Source organism: Mastigoproctus giganteus, chromosome 10 (assembly GCF_048544385.1).
Source record: "Mastigoproctus giganteus isolate SK-2022 chromosome 10, ASM4854438v1, whole genome shotgun sequence".
Classification (NCBI taxonomy): Eukaryota; Metazoa; Arthropoda; class Arachnida; order Uropygi; family Thelyphonidae; genus Mastigoproctus; species Mastigoproctus giganteus.
The window spans coordinates 104,563,032-104,578,792 of NC_143584.1; the positions used below are offsets into that span (position 1 = coordinate 104,563,032).

At 36.2% G+C, this 15,761-nt stretch overlaps 1 protein-coding gene across 5 annotated transcripts in view; it reads right to left on the bottom strand.

The window, feature by feature from the left end:
* Nucleotides 1-15,761, bottom strand: part of LOC150079199 (kazrin-like) — a 358,730-nt gene that overhangs the window by 162,015 nt on the left and 180,954 nt on the right. For all 5 annotated transcript variants that reach the window (XM_090382316.1, XM_090382314.1, XM_090382315.1 and 2 more), the window contains one exon: nt 5,932-6,149. In XM_090382316.1, the coding sequence (XP_090238442.1) occupies nt 5,932-6,149 (218 nt within the window). The remainder of the gene's footprint in view (nt 1-5,931; nt 6,150-15,761) is intronic.

Consider the following 15,761-nt stretch of genomic DNA (forward strand, 5'->3'; position numbering starts at 1 on the left):
AGTCCCCCCCCCCCGTCCCTGCTGATTCTATATAAGTCTGCTACCACTACTACATAATTCTTAATACTGGTCAGATGCAAAAAATGAAGGTGTTCACTATCACCGGCATTCTAACTATGTGATCATCTCATTAATGTTTTAAAGTACTTTGTTAATTTCTTGTGCTTTTTCCTTTCCAGATGAACAACAGACCAACACGATCGAACACTACATCACGCAGAATAACACCAAACCCCACACCATCTCTGGCCATTACAGAGTTTGTACTGCAACACAGAGTACACAAATGCAGAGTTGGGGACCCCTGGTGCAACCTCACAATCAACACTACATATGACCCACAGCACTTTGTTCATGAGAGAATAAGAGCTACATTTAACTTTAAGTTTAGTGAATGTTTCTTGCTTTTCTCTTTTAGAGCCAAGAACTCTTGGGGGGAAGGAATGATGTTATTGCAATTGCAGGCGGATCTCCATTGTGCGCAAGGATCACTAAAAGATATGGTGGATATTGACCCTTAGGCTCTGATGTCAGATATAGCATTTTTTGGCATGTGCACATTTAAAATTTATTAAATTCTCTGTGGAAATATTATCCCCCATGCCTTGTTTTAGGCCTTTCTAGCTGATATACATCTGAATTCCACCAAGGTTTTGGAAAAGGAAAAAAACCTGTAGACATTCTTGGAATTGCAAATGCTGCTGAGTGTACAATACCTTCTGTAACATGTATAACTGCATCATTGATGGGCACGTGCGATTTCAAACTGTGCCATATGACTGAAGGCAGTCAGCTTTATCAAACTTCCACTGCGATACTCCTGATGTTTGATACTGTCTTTTTGCAGTCAGAAGAGATACCACAGGGAAGTAAACACTCCCATATGGACTTTCCTCAACCTCCCATGTGAACAAAGGGAATAGGAGATGGCAGCAGATAGAGAGATCAATGGTCGTAAATTTACAGGTAGGCATTTGGGAAGAGGGGTTCAGTCCCAACATTTAGGGGAGGGAGCTCGTTATTTTTGAGGATGCACTATTTTTCATCCCTTCAGGTTGCTCTTATGAAGAAAGGTTTAAGTTCTGCAAATTGTAGTGTCAGGAGACTAGACACCTGCGAGGTGATCTGATTGAGGTGTATAAGGATTTGAATGGTTTGAGCAAGCTCAATGCTGATGGGATTCTTGGTTAATCACCTTACAGGACATAAATTCAAATTGAGGAAAGACAGTTGTAGAATAGATGCGTGGAAATTTGTCTTTAGCCAGAGGGTGGTTGATTGTTGAAACAAACTTCCATCTGTTGTTGTGGAAGTTGACAGCTTAAATAAATTCAAGGCAGAACTAGACAAGCATTTGGAGTGAATGGATGGGTGAAATGGGAAAGTTTTTTTTTTTTTTTGAGTGATGCTGTATAAGCTTGCTTTCTTGCATCACATGCCTCTACTAATGCTAATACTGATGTTAGTGTCTGCACTACCCCACAGGGTATTATATCCATTAAGATCTCCTAATGAGAGAATAGGAACAGGCAGTGTGCAATGAAATCATCAAGGTCTGTCTGTCTGGGAGACGTTGATCTCAGATGGCAAATATACTGAACAAATTTTTAGAAAGAAACCCTACAAAGAGGTGGATGGAAACTGCCTCTATGGTGATTGTAAGAAGGATTACTTGGAAAGGGGTACGGTTACCCACTAGAATGGTGACTCCATAATGTGCTGACCTATCCTCAATTCTGTCTTTACATATTATGCTGACATTACATAAGGTAGGTCTTCACTTGGTTTTAGATATTTCTCCTACAAGAAAACAAAGGCACGCTGGCTTGTGTCTTTGGAGAAGGGCCATGATGTCATCAACATTCTATTGGAATACATGGCAATTCCATTCAAGAAGGCTTTTGATACTTTTGCACATAAAAGATTGCTGTACAAACGGGAGAGCAATGTGGCATTAAGGGTAAGTTACTGATATGGATAAAGGGATGATTAAGTGGAAGAAGAAGAAGATAGAGAGTGGTTATCAATGGGCACTGCTCTTCGTGAACTAATGTTATTAGTGGAATTCAATGCTGGGCCCACTGTTGTTTCAATATTTATAAATGATAAGGATGAAGGTATATCAGGCTTAATGACTAAGTTTGAAGATGATACAAAGGTTGGCATGGCGGTTAATGACAGGCATTAGGGTGAGCTACTGCAACAAGACCTAGGAAAACTGGTTCGATGGGCTGAGAAATGGCAGTTGAAGTTTAACATTGACAAATGTTAAACTTCAACTGGTATTGTATACGGGTAGCAGTAACCCCAGAGTAACTTATTGACTGTTTGGTAGTACCAAACAGCTCATGATTTTGTCGATGATATTCAGAAACATTGCTAGCAGGGATAAGGAAGTGATTGGCCTTTTGTATAAAGCCATGTTTAGGCTGCATCTTGAGTCCTGTATACATGTCTGGAGTCCTCACTTTAGGAAGGATGTAGATCTGCTGAAATGGGTATAGAGAAGGGCAACTAGACCAGTTCAGGGAACAAAAGAGCGCTCTTACCTAGAAAGGCTTCAGTTCTGCAAACTGCAGAATTTCAAGACTAGGCACCTGCAGAGAGAGATCTGATTGAGGTGTTTAAAGCCTTGAATGGATGGAGTAAGCTTGTTGAAGAATGTTGATAGCATTCTTCCACTTGCTGAGGCTATTCACATGAGGGGGGCATAAATTCATATTGAGGTAGGATGGTTGCAAGGATAGATATACAGGATTTTGACTTCAGCCAGTGGGTGGGTGGCTGATTATTAAAATTAACTACAGCTTTCATCTGTGATTGTGAAAGTGGATGGGTTGAATAAATTCAAGGAAGAATTCGACAAATTCTTGGAGGGTTCAGATAGATGAACCGTGTGGGTGTTTTTTTTTTTTTTTTTTTTGGTTGATGTTATATAAGCTTGCCTTCTTGTATAATTTTCCATTACGACTACTACATTGTCTGTAACTGGTCATTACTTGGACACTGTGCATCTGTCAACCAGCTTCAGAAGAGCTAAGGGCGTAATTTATTCAGCAGCTAAAAAAACTTGTGTATAATCTTGCATAATCATATTCTTCATAATTTATCCTAAATCCTTCATATTTAGGATAAATTATGAAGACATCTCAACATAGCAAGATTCCAAATTCAAATGATCACAAATCATATTATTTTACTTTTCAAACCTATCTATCTTTTTAAACCTTATAAAAGTATGTAAAAGTGACTTCTCTAAATTAGAAACTTACCATATACCACCATTATTATTATTCATTACATTAAATAAATATACATTACCACATTCCCATAAGAAGTTAAACAGTCTCTACCGACATAATATTTGGAAAAATTTATTTTTTGTTCTTAATGAGGGTTTAACGTGGAAGCCACAAAGATGGCTTTTCTAACTGAAATTCTCTTATCATTTTCTGTAGTAATAAATATATTTTCATCTGAATTTTTATCTAATTTAATTCTTACCACTAATGTTTAAAAATTCCTTATCCAGAGTATCATATTGTTCCAATTTATATCCAGAGTAGTAACATGTAGCTAATGCCATATTGTTCCAATTTATATCCAGAGTAGTAATGTGTAGCTTACGCCATATTGTTCCAATTTATACAACAATCACTTGTGGTGCAGTTTCAGTATCAAAGGGACTTCACTGAAATCAAAGTATATGGTGTCAACATTATTCTTGGCATTCAGTTCCTTTGTGATGACCTCATGGTAGGTAATAAGACTGGTCAGGCATGATCGTCCTTTAACAGATGCATGCTGTGATCGCTTTATAGCACTATTCCTGTCATGATGATACTGGATTACTTCTTTTAACTACTGACTCCATTATTTTTCCTGATACAGAGGTCACACTTGCCGATCTATGGCCACCCACTTCACATTTTAAACCCCACATGATCTTCAACAATTATATCAAATCAATCAATTCAAAATTAACTGTAGACATATTTTGAATAAATGCTAAAATGTACATAAAACATAGGTCAGAGAACAATAGCAACTTCAAAATAATCACATTTTGAATAATCCAATATTGAATTAATGAGGATACACTGCATTTATTAAGAATAACAATTATGTAACAATTTGGAAATATATATGACATTAATTTGTGTCTTTTCAATTCTAAGCAAGAAAATAAATATATGGCATTAATTTGTGTCTTTCCAATTCAAGTTTAAGATTTTATATCTAGCATATATAGGTAGCACTCGATTTACGTCGGGGTTAGGTTCCTGGGGGGGGGGACAGGCACAAATGGAACCCTTTATATAATGGAGTCAATCGGAAATCACAGGATTAGATTCCGGGAACCAAAAATTTTACCTACCATTTTGCATTGATTGTTTTATTTTATTAGCATTCTTCATAGTTGTAGTAATAGTCGATGGAGGCAGATTCATAGCCCTACACACATTAGGGCAGCTTTCACCAGATTCCATCCTCTGAATATTGCACTAGGATTCAATTAACTATTTTTACCAGACATGGCGTGTCTTTATTCTATTAAATTAAAAACTTTATAACATGATTGGAAAAAACTGCACAAGGCTATCACTAGCATTATTATTTAATTTATTAATAGCACAATTAAAAAAAAAAAACGTTAGCGTAATAAATTTCCAACACATGTAAATAGCGTAAACAACAACCAACTGAATGCTTCACCGCATGGACTTTTACTACCCCCGCATCCACGAGTGGTTACTTTGAGGGCGGGAATCTTTCTTGTCTCTGATACGAATGCGCTAATTGCTGATTGGCCCAGATTGTCCTAAATCATGTGAACAGTGCACGATACATAGCACAGCGTGATGCCGATAAATTTTGTCTGACAATTTTAAACTTTCAATTTATAAAAAAATTGCAAAAATAAATAAAAATAGTGTTGTGGTTAGTGATCGGTACTATTGCGAATCGGCGCAATTCGGACCAGCGCAAAACGAGGGATACCTGTATATCAATCTTAAAATTTTACACCTTTTTAGTGCCTTCAGGTGCCATTACACACTGTTTAGTTTTATACCTATAGTTAATTTTTTCTGCAAGCTGTTGCTTGTAACTTTGCGTATGTGTTATATCAAGTCTCTTGCTCTCTTTTAAGGCTATATGTTTTTCATATCTCTTAACTTGTATTAGACTAAAATAATAAATGCCTCTAGAAATTTCTGTTACAAGCCATTTTCTAACCACCCTCCCTTTTAATCTTTGTAGTTTCAATTTTGTTTAAAATTTCATTTTCATTTATTTTGGTAAAAAAATTTTAATTCTCATTTTTATTTATGTTTTTTACCCTTTGGTTTGTGGTTTACATCAGAAATGAAGACATGTTGCTATTTTGCTTGCAATTGTGGCCATTGACGTCTGATGAGAGGCTGGCTTTGTAATTTATGGCAACATTGTTATTTTGTCAATTTTGCAATTATTTTATTGAATTTGCTATTTTTCTCCCTTCTTATTTCTACTTTCGTTATTTTATTCAATTTTGTTTGTGCATGTGTTTTAAGTGTATTTTCTCAGTACAAGTATTCTGGAGTGGCTTTGTATAAAAATGGGGGACCCCTTACAACCTCTTACATCTTTGCTACAAAATATGTCTAGGATCTTACTCAATACTGAAATGCCCCACTATGGTAGGCATTTCAGTATATCAGTACTGCTCAAATGTTGGTGTCTCATTATATGTGAGCTACATAAAAAAATCCGGGGTCACACTATACGTGGAGATGGCTTATACATGAGTATATACGGTAAGCTTGAGAACTTTTTAGCTTTATTTTTATATTTTACATGCTCGTTTTCATCTAACTGAACCCTGCCAATACATACTTCATATTCGAAATGTCATAAAAACTGAATTCAGTAAATATAAGCAGAGATTACCTTTCCACTCTTTATATTTTCAGCACATTGTACACCATACTGTGGCATGCCTAGAGTGATTTCTAGCCAGGCTAACACTGTAGCTGCTTTCCAGTGTTCCATGGGAATTTTCTTTGCCTCTTCTAAGAGTCGTAATTTTTCATTATAACTGTCCTCTGCCAGTGGTGATGTACATAGGCTACTTTGTGGAGACCACGAAGCCCTTTGTTCGCTAACAGCTGGAAAGTAATATATAAAAATTTATGATTACAAGGATTGAAACATGAAGTATTGCAGAAATTATCAGAGTCTCTCTCTCTCTCTCTCTCTCTCTCTCTCTCACACACACACACATCCTTTTTACATATGATAATCCCATATGGAAAAAAGTTGTTTAAACACAGTACTCTAAACATGAAGGTTATGTGAAAAGTAAGGTAACAGGTGTTTATAAAAAAAGATAATCAACATGTAATGGAAAGAAAACATATAACTTTAAATTTTAATTAATTATTTCAATCATCTACAGAAATCATTGACTACAGAACAAAGATAATATACAGGGTTTTTCAAAAATTATGGTCAATAATTTAAAGGTGAAAAGTACAAACAAAAATAAGCAAAGATGTCCCAATGAACATTGGGCCACAAATGAACTGTTTTCGAGATAATGCACATTTTCTGCTAAGATCCGCCACTGACTATGGGAGCACAAGTTTAGCAAGAAAATAAATATATTCTTGCTAAAAAGCTGTGAATCCTTTGCTAAGGGTGGTTTTATTAAACATAAGATAATACATTTTTAATTTTAGGTTTCAACACCACAGGATTTTACAGATGTTACAGGATGTTCTTTCTAACACCCTTTCCTCAACATCAGGTGTTATGCTTCTAGGCCTACCTGCTCGTACTCCATGTGCGAAGTACCCATGTTCTCTAAGGCACTGATGTACCCTGATGAATGTGCACCTGTTTGGGCTGCCTTCGGTTTGTACCAAGAAATGCTTCTTGGTACAAACGTGCACTACCGTTGGCTTTACCATACATGAAGTGCATGTCTGCATACTCTTCGTTGCTGTAACCTCTTTCCATGTTGACTATCTTTTGACAAGTACTAGTATGCCTGATACATCTCAGAGCATTGAGGGAGGGGAAAGGGAGAGAATGAACATAAGCTAATCTAAACAAACAAGTCCGTGGTGGATCCCAACTCTGTACAGTTCACCTTGTCAGTGGAAGATCCCAACTAGAAATGTGCAATATCTTGAAAACGATTCACTTAAGGACCCATGTTTACTAGGCTGTTTTTGCATACTGTAGTCTGTACAGTTCACCTTTAAATTATTGACCATCACTTTTGAAACACCCTGTGTGTGTATATATAAATACAGCAGACTCTCGATTTTCCGGGATGGATGGTAAAAAACAAATCCCGGATAATCGATTTCCCGGTTAATCCAAAAATACAGAAGTCCCCGACATACGTCGGAATACATTCCAGGACTTTTTACTTTGTCGAGTTATACATAACTCGGGAATGACTAGTAACATATTGCTACTATATTATTATTGACAAATCTGAATTCAGCGCGATACTTGTTAATGTTTGACCATTTTCATACGTTCTTATTATTTTAATTTTCTGATCCAAATTGATCCCTTTCCTTTTCTTGATAGATTTACTAGTACCGCTGTCACTTATTCTCTTAGTAGGCACCAAAACGGTCAAAATGAAATTTTCTGTAAAGAACTTCACAGAGTTAAGGTGAAAACTCACTATTATCACCCCTCGCGAGCTCACATTTTACTAAAGAACATTTCTGGAGGTCACTGCCATAAAACAATAAAAACAATTTGCACTTTCCGGGTTATTGGGCTTTTCTGTTCTGTTCGTGCATCTAATTATAAAGGGGTAGTAAACTCGATCTTATTGCATTTGTGAACATACAGATAGCTAGAATTCTGTGGGTTTTTAAGTTATTATGGTGAAATGTATGTCCCCTAGAGATTATAATGATTTATGCACCAACATTGAGCCATGATGGTGAAGAGGTTGAAGAAATGTACACCGAAATTGAACGTCTTCTAGATGATCAGAAAACCCACTACACTATTATTATGGGAGACTTCAATCCTAAGGTTGGAAAAAGACAAAACAGCGCAGAAAGGGGAACTATAGGAAATTTTGGAATTGGTGAAAGACTTGTGGAATTTGCACAATCTCAAGGACTGTCAGTAATGAACACTTTTTTCAAGAAAAGGGTGAACAGAAAGTTCACCCTTTTCTTGAAAAAAGAAAAGGGTCATGGAAGAGTCCAAATGGATTAACTACAAATGAAATCGACTTCATCCTCACTAACAGAAGATATATTGTGAATGATGTTACCATCCTGAATAAGGTAAATGTTGGAAGTGATCACAGAATGGTAAGATGTACACTTGATATAAATGTAGGAAAGGAAAGGAAAAAACTGACTCGAGTAAATAATACAAAGGTCTTTGAGATAACAGAGGAGGAGAAAAAGCAGTATGTACTTAAGAACAAGTTTGAGCTTCTGCAGACTGCTCAGGACCAAGATATCGACGAGGAATATTACAACTTTCTGAAAGTGATAAAGCCCAAGAAACCTATAGGGAAAAAGAAATCCACAGAAGAAAAAATTAGTCAAGAAACACTTGTCATGATGAACCGACGATGACAAATGAAAAGCAAGAAAAACACTGACATGGAGAAAACTGAGTATACTGAGTTATGCAAAGCCATTAGAAAGAGACTCAGAGAGGACATAAGAAGATTTAACACAAGAAAAGTAGAACAAGCATTAAGGGAAAACAAAGGATATAAATCAGCAGCCATGAGTAGTAATACAGAAAGACAAATGATACTGAAACTGAAGAATAGCGATGGTGTACTTATAAACAGCAGAGAAAAATAATTCAAATAGCAGAAGACTACTATAGAGAATTATATAAGGAGCAGGGGAATGATGCCAGCAGTGGGGAAGATGGATTGCAAAGTAGCAACACATACGACATACCCGATATCCTTCCCAATGAGGTAGAACATGCGTTTAAGAAATTGAAGAACAAGAAAGCCCCGGGGGAAGACGAAGTTACTGTAGAGTTGTTAAAATTGGGAGGAAGAGACATAACACAAAAACTGGCAAGGTGTGATGCCTAAGCAGTGGAATAATGCAATCATAGTTTTGCTGCATAAGAAAAGAGATAAATCAGAAATTGGAAATTATAGACCAATTAGCTTATTATCCCACATCTACAAGTTGTTCACAAGGGTCATTACTAACAGATTAGAAAGAATACTTGATGAGAATCAACCGAAAGAGCAAGCTGGTTTTAGGACAGGATTCTCAACTATGGATCACCTTCACGTAATATCACAGCTAATGGAGAAAGCAAATGAATATAAAACATCATTATGCCTGGCATTTGTGGACTATGAAAAGGCATTTGACTCCATACAGCATAAGGCAATGTTTCGGGCACTGGAAAGACAAGGTATTGATACCCCATATATTATGATTTTGAAGAAAATATATGAGTGCTACCTCCTTTATTAGACTAGACAAAGACAGTAGGAAATTTAAAATTGAGAAAGGAGTTCGACAAGGAGACACAATATCTCCGAAGCTGTTTACTGCTGCCCTTGAGGAAGCTTTCAGAAGATTAGACTGGTCGCAGAAAGGAGTCAATGTGAATGGAGAGTACCTAAACCATTTACGATTTGCAGATGACATTGTGGTCATAAGCCACGATCCCAAAGAATTAGAGGAAAATCTTAATCAGTTATGCACAGCTAGTAAGCATTTTGGACTAAAGATGAATATGGCTAAAACAAAAGTAATGATGAACAAGTATGCCACAGAAAGGAAAATAATGATTGAAGGAGCAGTAATTGAAAAGATGGAGTCATATACTTATCTGGACAAGTTATTAGCTGTAATAATGATAAATGGCTGGAAGTCAAGAGAAGAATAAATTTTGGATGGATAGCATTCAGGAAATATAGTCACATACTGAAGAGCAATATCCCAGTTTGTCTGAAACGTAAAATAATGAACCAATGTATACTCCCCACCATGACTTATGGAAGTGAAACTTGGACACTCACCAAAAGAATGGAAGAGAAGCTGAGAACTACACAGCAAAGAATGGAACGAATCATATTGGGAATCAGACTGTTAGATAAGAAGAGAAACACATGGATTAGGCAGCAAACTCAAGTAAAGGACATTCTTATCAAAAGTAAAGAACTAAAATGGTCTTGGGCAGGACACATAGCTCGAAGACATGATGACAGATGGACTAAGAAAATAACAGAATGGTATCCAAGAGGAGCTAGAAGAAAACCTGGAAGACAAAGGCGGAGATGGATAGATGAAATTCATGAGTTTGTGGGTAATAAATGGATGGCTAGTGCTCAAAACAGAAGGAACTGGAAAGTTGCTGGAGAGGCCTTCATCCTGCAGTGGATTGAAAATGGCCGATGATGATGATGATGATGTGTGTCCCCTTCACTGAAATCTTCAGTCATATAAAAAAAAAAACAATAAATAAATTGTAAGAATCTTCTCTTCTTTCCTATTTTTTTGCTTGTAGCTCCGATCTCACTTCTGCAATTTGTGCGTGCCGTGATCGTTGTAATTGATTGCTTATTATTATTTTTTTTGTTGTTTTAAATTTTACAATCCTAAGAAAAAAAAAAAAATTGAGTGAAAAAAAATTTATGTAAATCCGTTGTTGCTTAAGTCAGGGACTTACTGTACCGAAAAATGTTCAGAAACCTACGTAAAAATTATGGTGATAGATAAACGTACCACGTACTACTTGCATGTCCAATATGATGCTTCCCTTTATTTTTTGCAATGCGATTTTAAATCTAATAGCTTCCTTTTATTTTTTATGATGTTGCATATGGTTTGGTCACCAACATTATATTTCATTAAAGATTTAACGGATACACCGTTTTCAAACCTTTTGAATAATTTCAAGTTTTTTCTTAACTGAAAGTAGAACTCTTTTGCATTTACCCATCATTTTTGTGGTTTCGAAACAAAAAAAAAAAAAAAAAAAATATATATATATATATATATTTATATATATATATTTATACTGTATATATTTACTATAAAATAAAAAAATTTTTGACGTCCCTGACATAAATAACGAAACAAAATTTGTTTTTTTGCGGTCTTTTTCTTTTTTTTTTTTGAGCGGCGGATGTAAAGACAGTGGGGGGTTGCAGGATAATAGGCACATTAATCTTCCAATGACGACTTATAACGGCACTTCTTTTCGCTTAGTTACGACTTGCAAAGCATCTGTTTATACCTATTCTAGTTATTACTTGAATTTCATGATTTTTGGTTGATTTTTTTTTTTTTTTTTTTTTAATTTGGAGTCCTGAAGTGTCCCGGTTAATCCGATCCTGGTAAATCGAGAGTCTGCTGTATATATATATTTTTTTTTTACCTAAATGATGGTTAAATAAGGTATGTTTTGATTGATTGTTCCTTTGCAGGTTTTTCTGGCACATGGCATCTATGGCCATAATACCCCATACACACGCCAAGTTGCAGGTTATTCATGTATGGATAGAGATAAATTTAAAGAAAGATTATCATAAACATAGTTTTCTTTTCCTAGCCAAAGGAGATGGTATACAGTAATTATTTTAGAAAAGTGAAAATATTCAAGACATTTGTTTCATTATTCAAATGTGAGGTTAAGTGTGAGCAGGACTTCACTGGCAGATGGAGTGAAATGATGCTGGCATTGCCTTGTTTATTTTGTGCATTAAATAAGGTTATGTTTCACTGCAAGCAAAGTGTTACATTGATGACACTGAAGGAGATCCTCCACTCTTAAAAGATAAGAATGAGTAATATTTATATAGCTTATACACAGCCAAGCTAATATAATCCCATCTTGTCGAACTGGTCTGAAGCTTGAAGGCTTCAGAGGGTTGATTTGATATTTCAAAGCTTTTTGTTTTGTTGACTTTGAAAGATTAACTGCCACTGAGACATGCATTTATCCCAGATTAGCAAATAATCTTGTGGAACTTTCTGCTTATCACTGGGTGGTGAGATATCATAGCATTGTAAGCTAATTCATTTCCTGGAATTTCCATATGTCCCAGAAACCAACAAAAAAATATGCTTTTCCAAAGTTATACATGAGCATATACTCATGCATAACTTTACAGCTCTTGGAGTGATGATAATGTGGGTAACTATACATTAAGAAAGTGATAGGCTTGTTGATAGAGAAAAAGAAGCAGATGATATTATTAGCAGTGAGAATTTCATCTTACTAATCTCTCTTAGAGCCTTATAAATCTGAAAACAGGTCACCTCTGTGGTGCTTGGTTGCCAAGCTCCGTAGCCCACATAACTGGAGTGTTTTCTTATACGGTCGTCTATCTGTCGAACTCACTATTCGAGATGTCCATCTTTGGACCCTTTCAAGAAGCTCAATCGGCTTTCCTGGCTGCCTGTTTACACTGCTTGGAAAACTTCATATCTGCCTGTATTATAATTCCCAGATCCCTTTCCTCCCCCAATGTTTTTAATTATTTGTGGGTTGCTATTCCCCCAAGTGTAAGATCTTGCATTTAGCAGCATTAAAACATAACTGCCACTTCCCTGATCATCTCTGAAGTCTGTTCAAGTCATCCTGAAGGAGTGCTGCTTGGCACTCCTTCAAGATGACTTGCCAAACTTTACGTCATCTGCAAAATTTGACACCACACCTTCTATCACTTTGTCATTTATGAAAATGAAAAACAACCGTGGTCCAAGAACTGATCCTTGAGGGACCCCACTCCTGACATTACAGGCAGAGGGTTATGATTAATGGATATTGAAGGTTGTGTGATTAATGGATATTGAAGAATATCCATTAATCACAACCCTCTGCCTTCTGCCCTGCAGCCACCCAGCAATCCAGCTTGGAATCACACCATACCAGTAATCCCAACCTGTTCAAGCTTGTACATTAACTTCTCATGAGAGACCAAGTCAAATGCTTTGCAAAAATCCAAATAAACTATGTCAAAATTGTTCCCTATATCTGGCTCATGAGTAACTGTGTCAAAATAGCTAATTAAGTTAGTTAAGCATGGTTTACCCCTAACAAAGCCATGTTGTGTGTCCAGGGCCAGCCCCAAAATTTGTGGAGCCTTGTTCAAGAATTACTAGAATTACTTGCAGGGCCCTGGGGTCCTGAGAAAAAATAAATACAGGGTATTTTTGTAATAGTGATTTTTTTTACTTTTTTAATTTTTTCAAATTTTACAGTTCTTGGAGTGACAATAATGTGGGTAACTATACATTAAGAAAGTGATAGGCTTGTTGATAGAGGAAAAGACGCATATGATATTATTAATTATACCATTTAGCACGGGGCCCTGTTCGACGGAACCGGTTGAAATGCTTGTGGCTGGCACTGTGTGTGTGTGTGTGTGTGTGCGCGTGCGTCCTTCAGAATGCCATATCTATCTAAATGTCCCTGGATTGCACTCTTAATCATTGCCTCTAAGCGTTTTCTCCTCTACCAATGAAATTAGACTAACCAGTCTGTAGTTACCAACTTCACTCTTTGAAACATTTTTGTATTGGCATTTCTCCAATCCAAAGATTCCCCTCATAATTAACCTCTGTGGTTCAATAGGTTCCCTCGTGCTCTCCCTCAAAACTATGGAGTATATGCCATCAACTCTGGGAGCCTTACTTGCATTTTATGCTTAAAAGTTTTTCTAAAAAACAATCAACTGCAATTACGACATCACTAATTTCATATGGCTCAGCCTATTCTCAACATGAAGGGTCTTTCGTTAGTAAATACCAATGCAAAGTATCTATTCAATTCATCTGCAACATCAGCTGGGTTAGCTAAGACTTTCCCACACGCAGTGCACATGAAAAATTCCTTGTCTCCATCCTTTGCTCTCTTAGCCAATGCTTTCTCATATGCAGCCCTGGCCTCTCTGACCTTATTTTGGTGCTATTACAGATCAACTTGTACCTGTTGTAGGCTTCAGTACTTTTCATCAGTCTGTAACTGTCCCATGTTATCTTTTTCTGCTCTATCCAGCTCCTCCTGCAATATTTTATTAAAGGCATGCATATATTCATGGCTTCTGTGATTTTTACTTTAAAAGGCATTCCATAATTCAAGTGTATTCAACCCTCACTCTGCAAGCCACCCAATGAATAGATGCCATATAGTGCCTTACTCTGTCAAAGTCCCCTCTTCAGACATTCGGGGACTACCCAGGATGTATGCAAGGTAAATAGATATCTAAATAAGGAGATCTAATTTGGAAAGTTTGATGTTGATATGTAAGATATCCTAATAGATATTGATATTATGGATTGAAGTTACAACTTGTGCACTGTAAAGTGGTTTCTCTTCTCAGAGTTTTTCATAATGTGTTATGACTTATTTTTGTTTATCTTTTGGAATGGCTGGATAGTGATTTAACAAAATGTCTTTTTATCAAGTTGAAGTCTGTAGTATGAAGCTTTGGTTTTGTTAAACCACCAGAGAGAGAAGTAATGATGAGTTGTAATAATGCAATGAACTCATTAAACAACTTTATATCCATGTGTGATCTGACAATCAATACTGGTGCACTGCAGTAATAACTTAATAAACTTTACTCCAGTTACCCAAAACATTTCTCACAGACATTCAGAAATCTGTGTAATAGGAGTTATTGATGTGCATAAGGCCTGCCCTGTGTTATATTCAAGTCTGTGAAGTCCAACAACAGAAATTCTTCTACTGATGATAACTAAGGCTGTCATTTGGGAGCCCAAAATGTAGAAAGAACTGATATTTAGGTCCCAGTTGCATTTTTGTATTTAGCTAATGCATTTAGAAAGTCAACAGCATTATTTAGAAATGTAATAGCATAGCATTAGCCAAATGTTACAAGGTGGGCAGAGGCTTCTGCTGCACCAGCAAAAGAGAGAGAGAGAGAGAGAGAGAGAGAGAGAGAGAGAGAGAGAGAGAGAGAGAGAGAGAGAGAGAGAGAGAGAGAGAGAGAGAGAGAGAGAGAGAACAAAAGAATAAAATAAAATAAAAATAAGAAATGAATAAATAATAAAATTAAACAAACCACTTATTTGATTTCCTTCTCCTCCTGTGGATACCTACCTATCCAAATGACCTTTGAAATTTCTCCAAGCCGCCAACCACCTAAGGGGGCAACTTATTCCAGTAATCAACTTTCTGGATGAAAGAAAACTTATTACAATCAAGTCTAACTTCTTCCCTCATAATTTAAATTTCGACCTCTAGTTCAGGAATCATTTATAATGGTAAAAATTTCACCTTCATTCATTTTACCTTCTCTCCTCAGAGTGTTATACACCTCAATCAGGTCTCCTCTAAGGCACCTAGTTACCAAACTCTGCAATCCACATATTCAAAATATATGCCTTATAATTGCCTTATACAGTGGGATCATGACATCGCAATCTCTACAAGCAAGTGTATGATAAATCATCAAGGACATCATGGGCCTTTCTTGCCACGTGTCTATACTTCTCCGAGAACTTTGTGTCCAACTGAATCATTAACTCCCAAATCTCTTTCTTCCTCTGTTTTTAATTCAATGATATTGATTGTTTAAATGTTAAGAAACTACAGTTACATGATATAAATAATTTGAATGAATTTTATCTTTAATTCTTCGTTATAGTTTGTAAAGGAGTAGTTTTTCTGTTATAGATATTGCTATATTGTTATGTAAAGCACATGGCTTACCTTGTAAAAACTTTCTCGCTAACAGTTAATTTTAGTTGCACAAGCTCAAGTAAGAG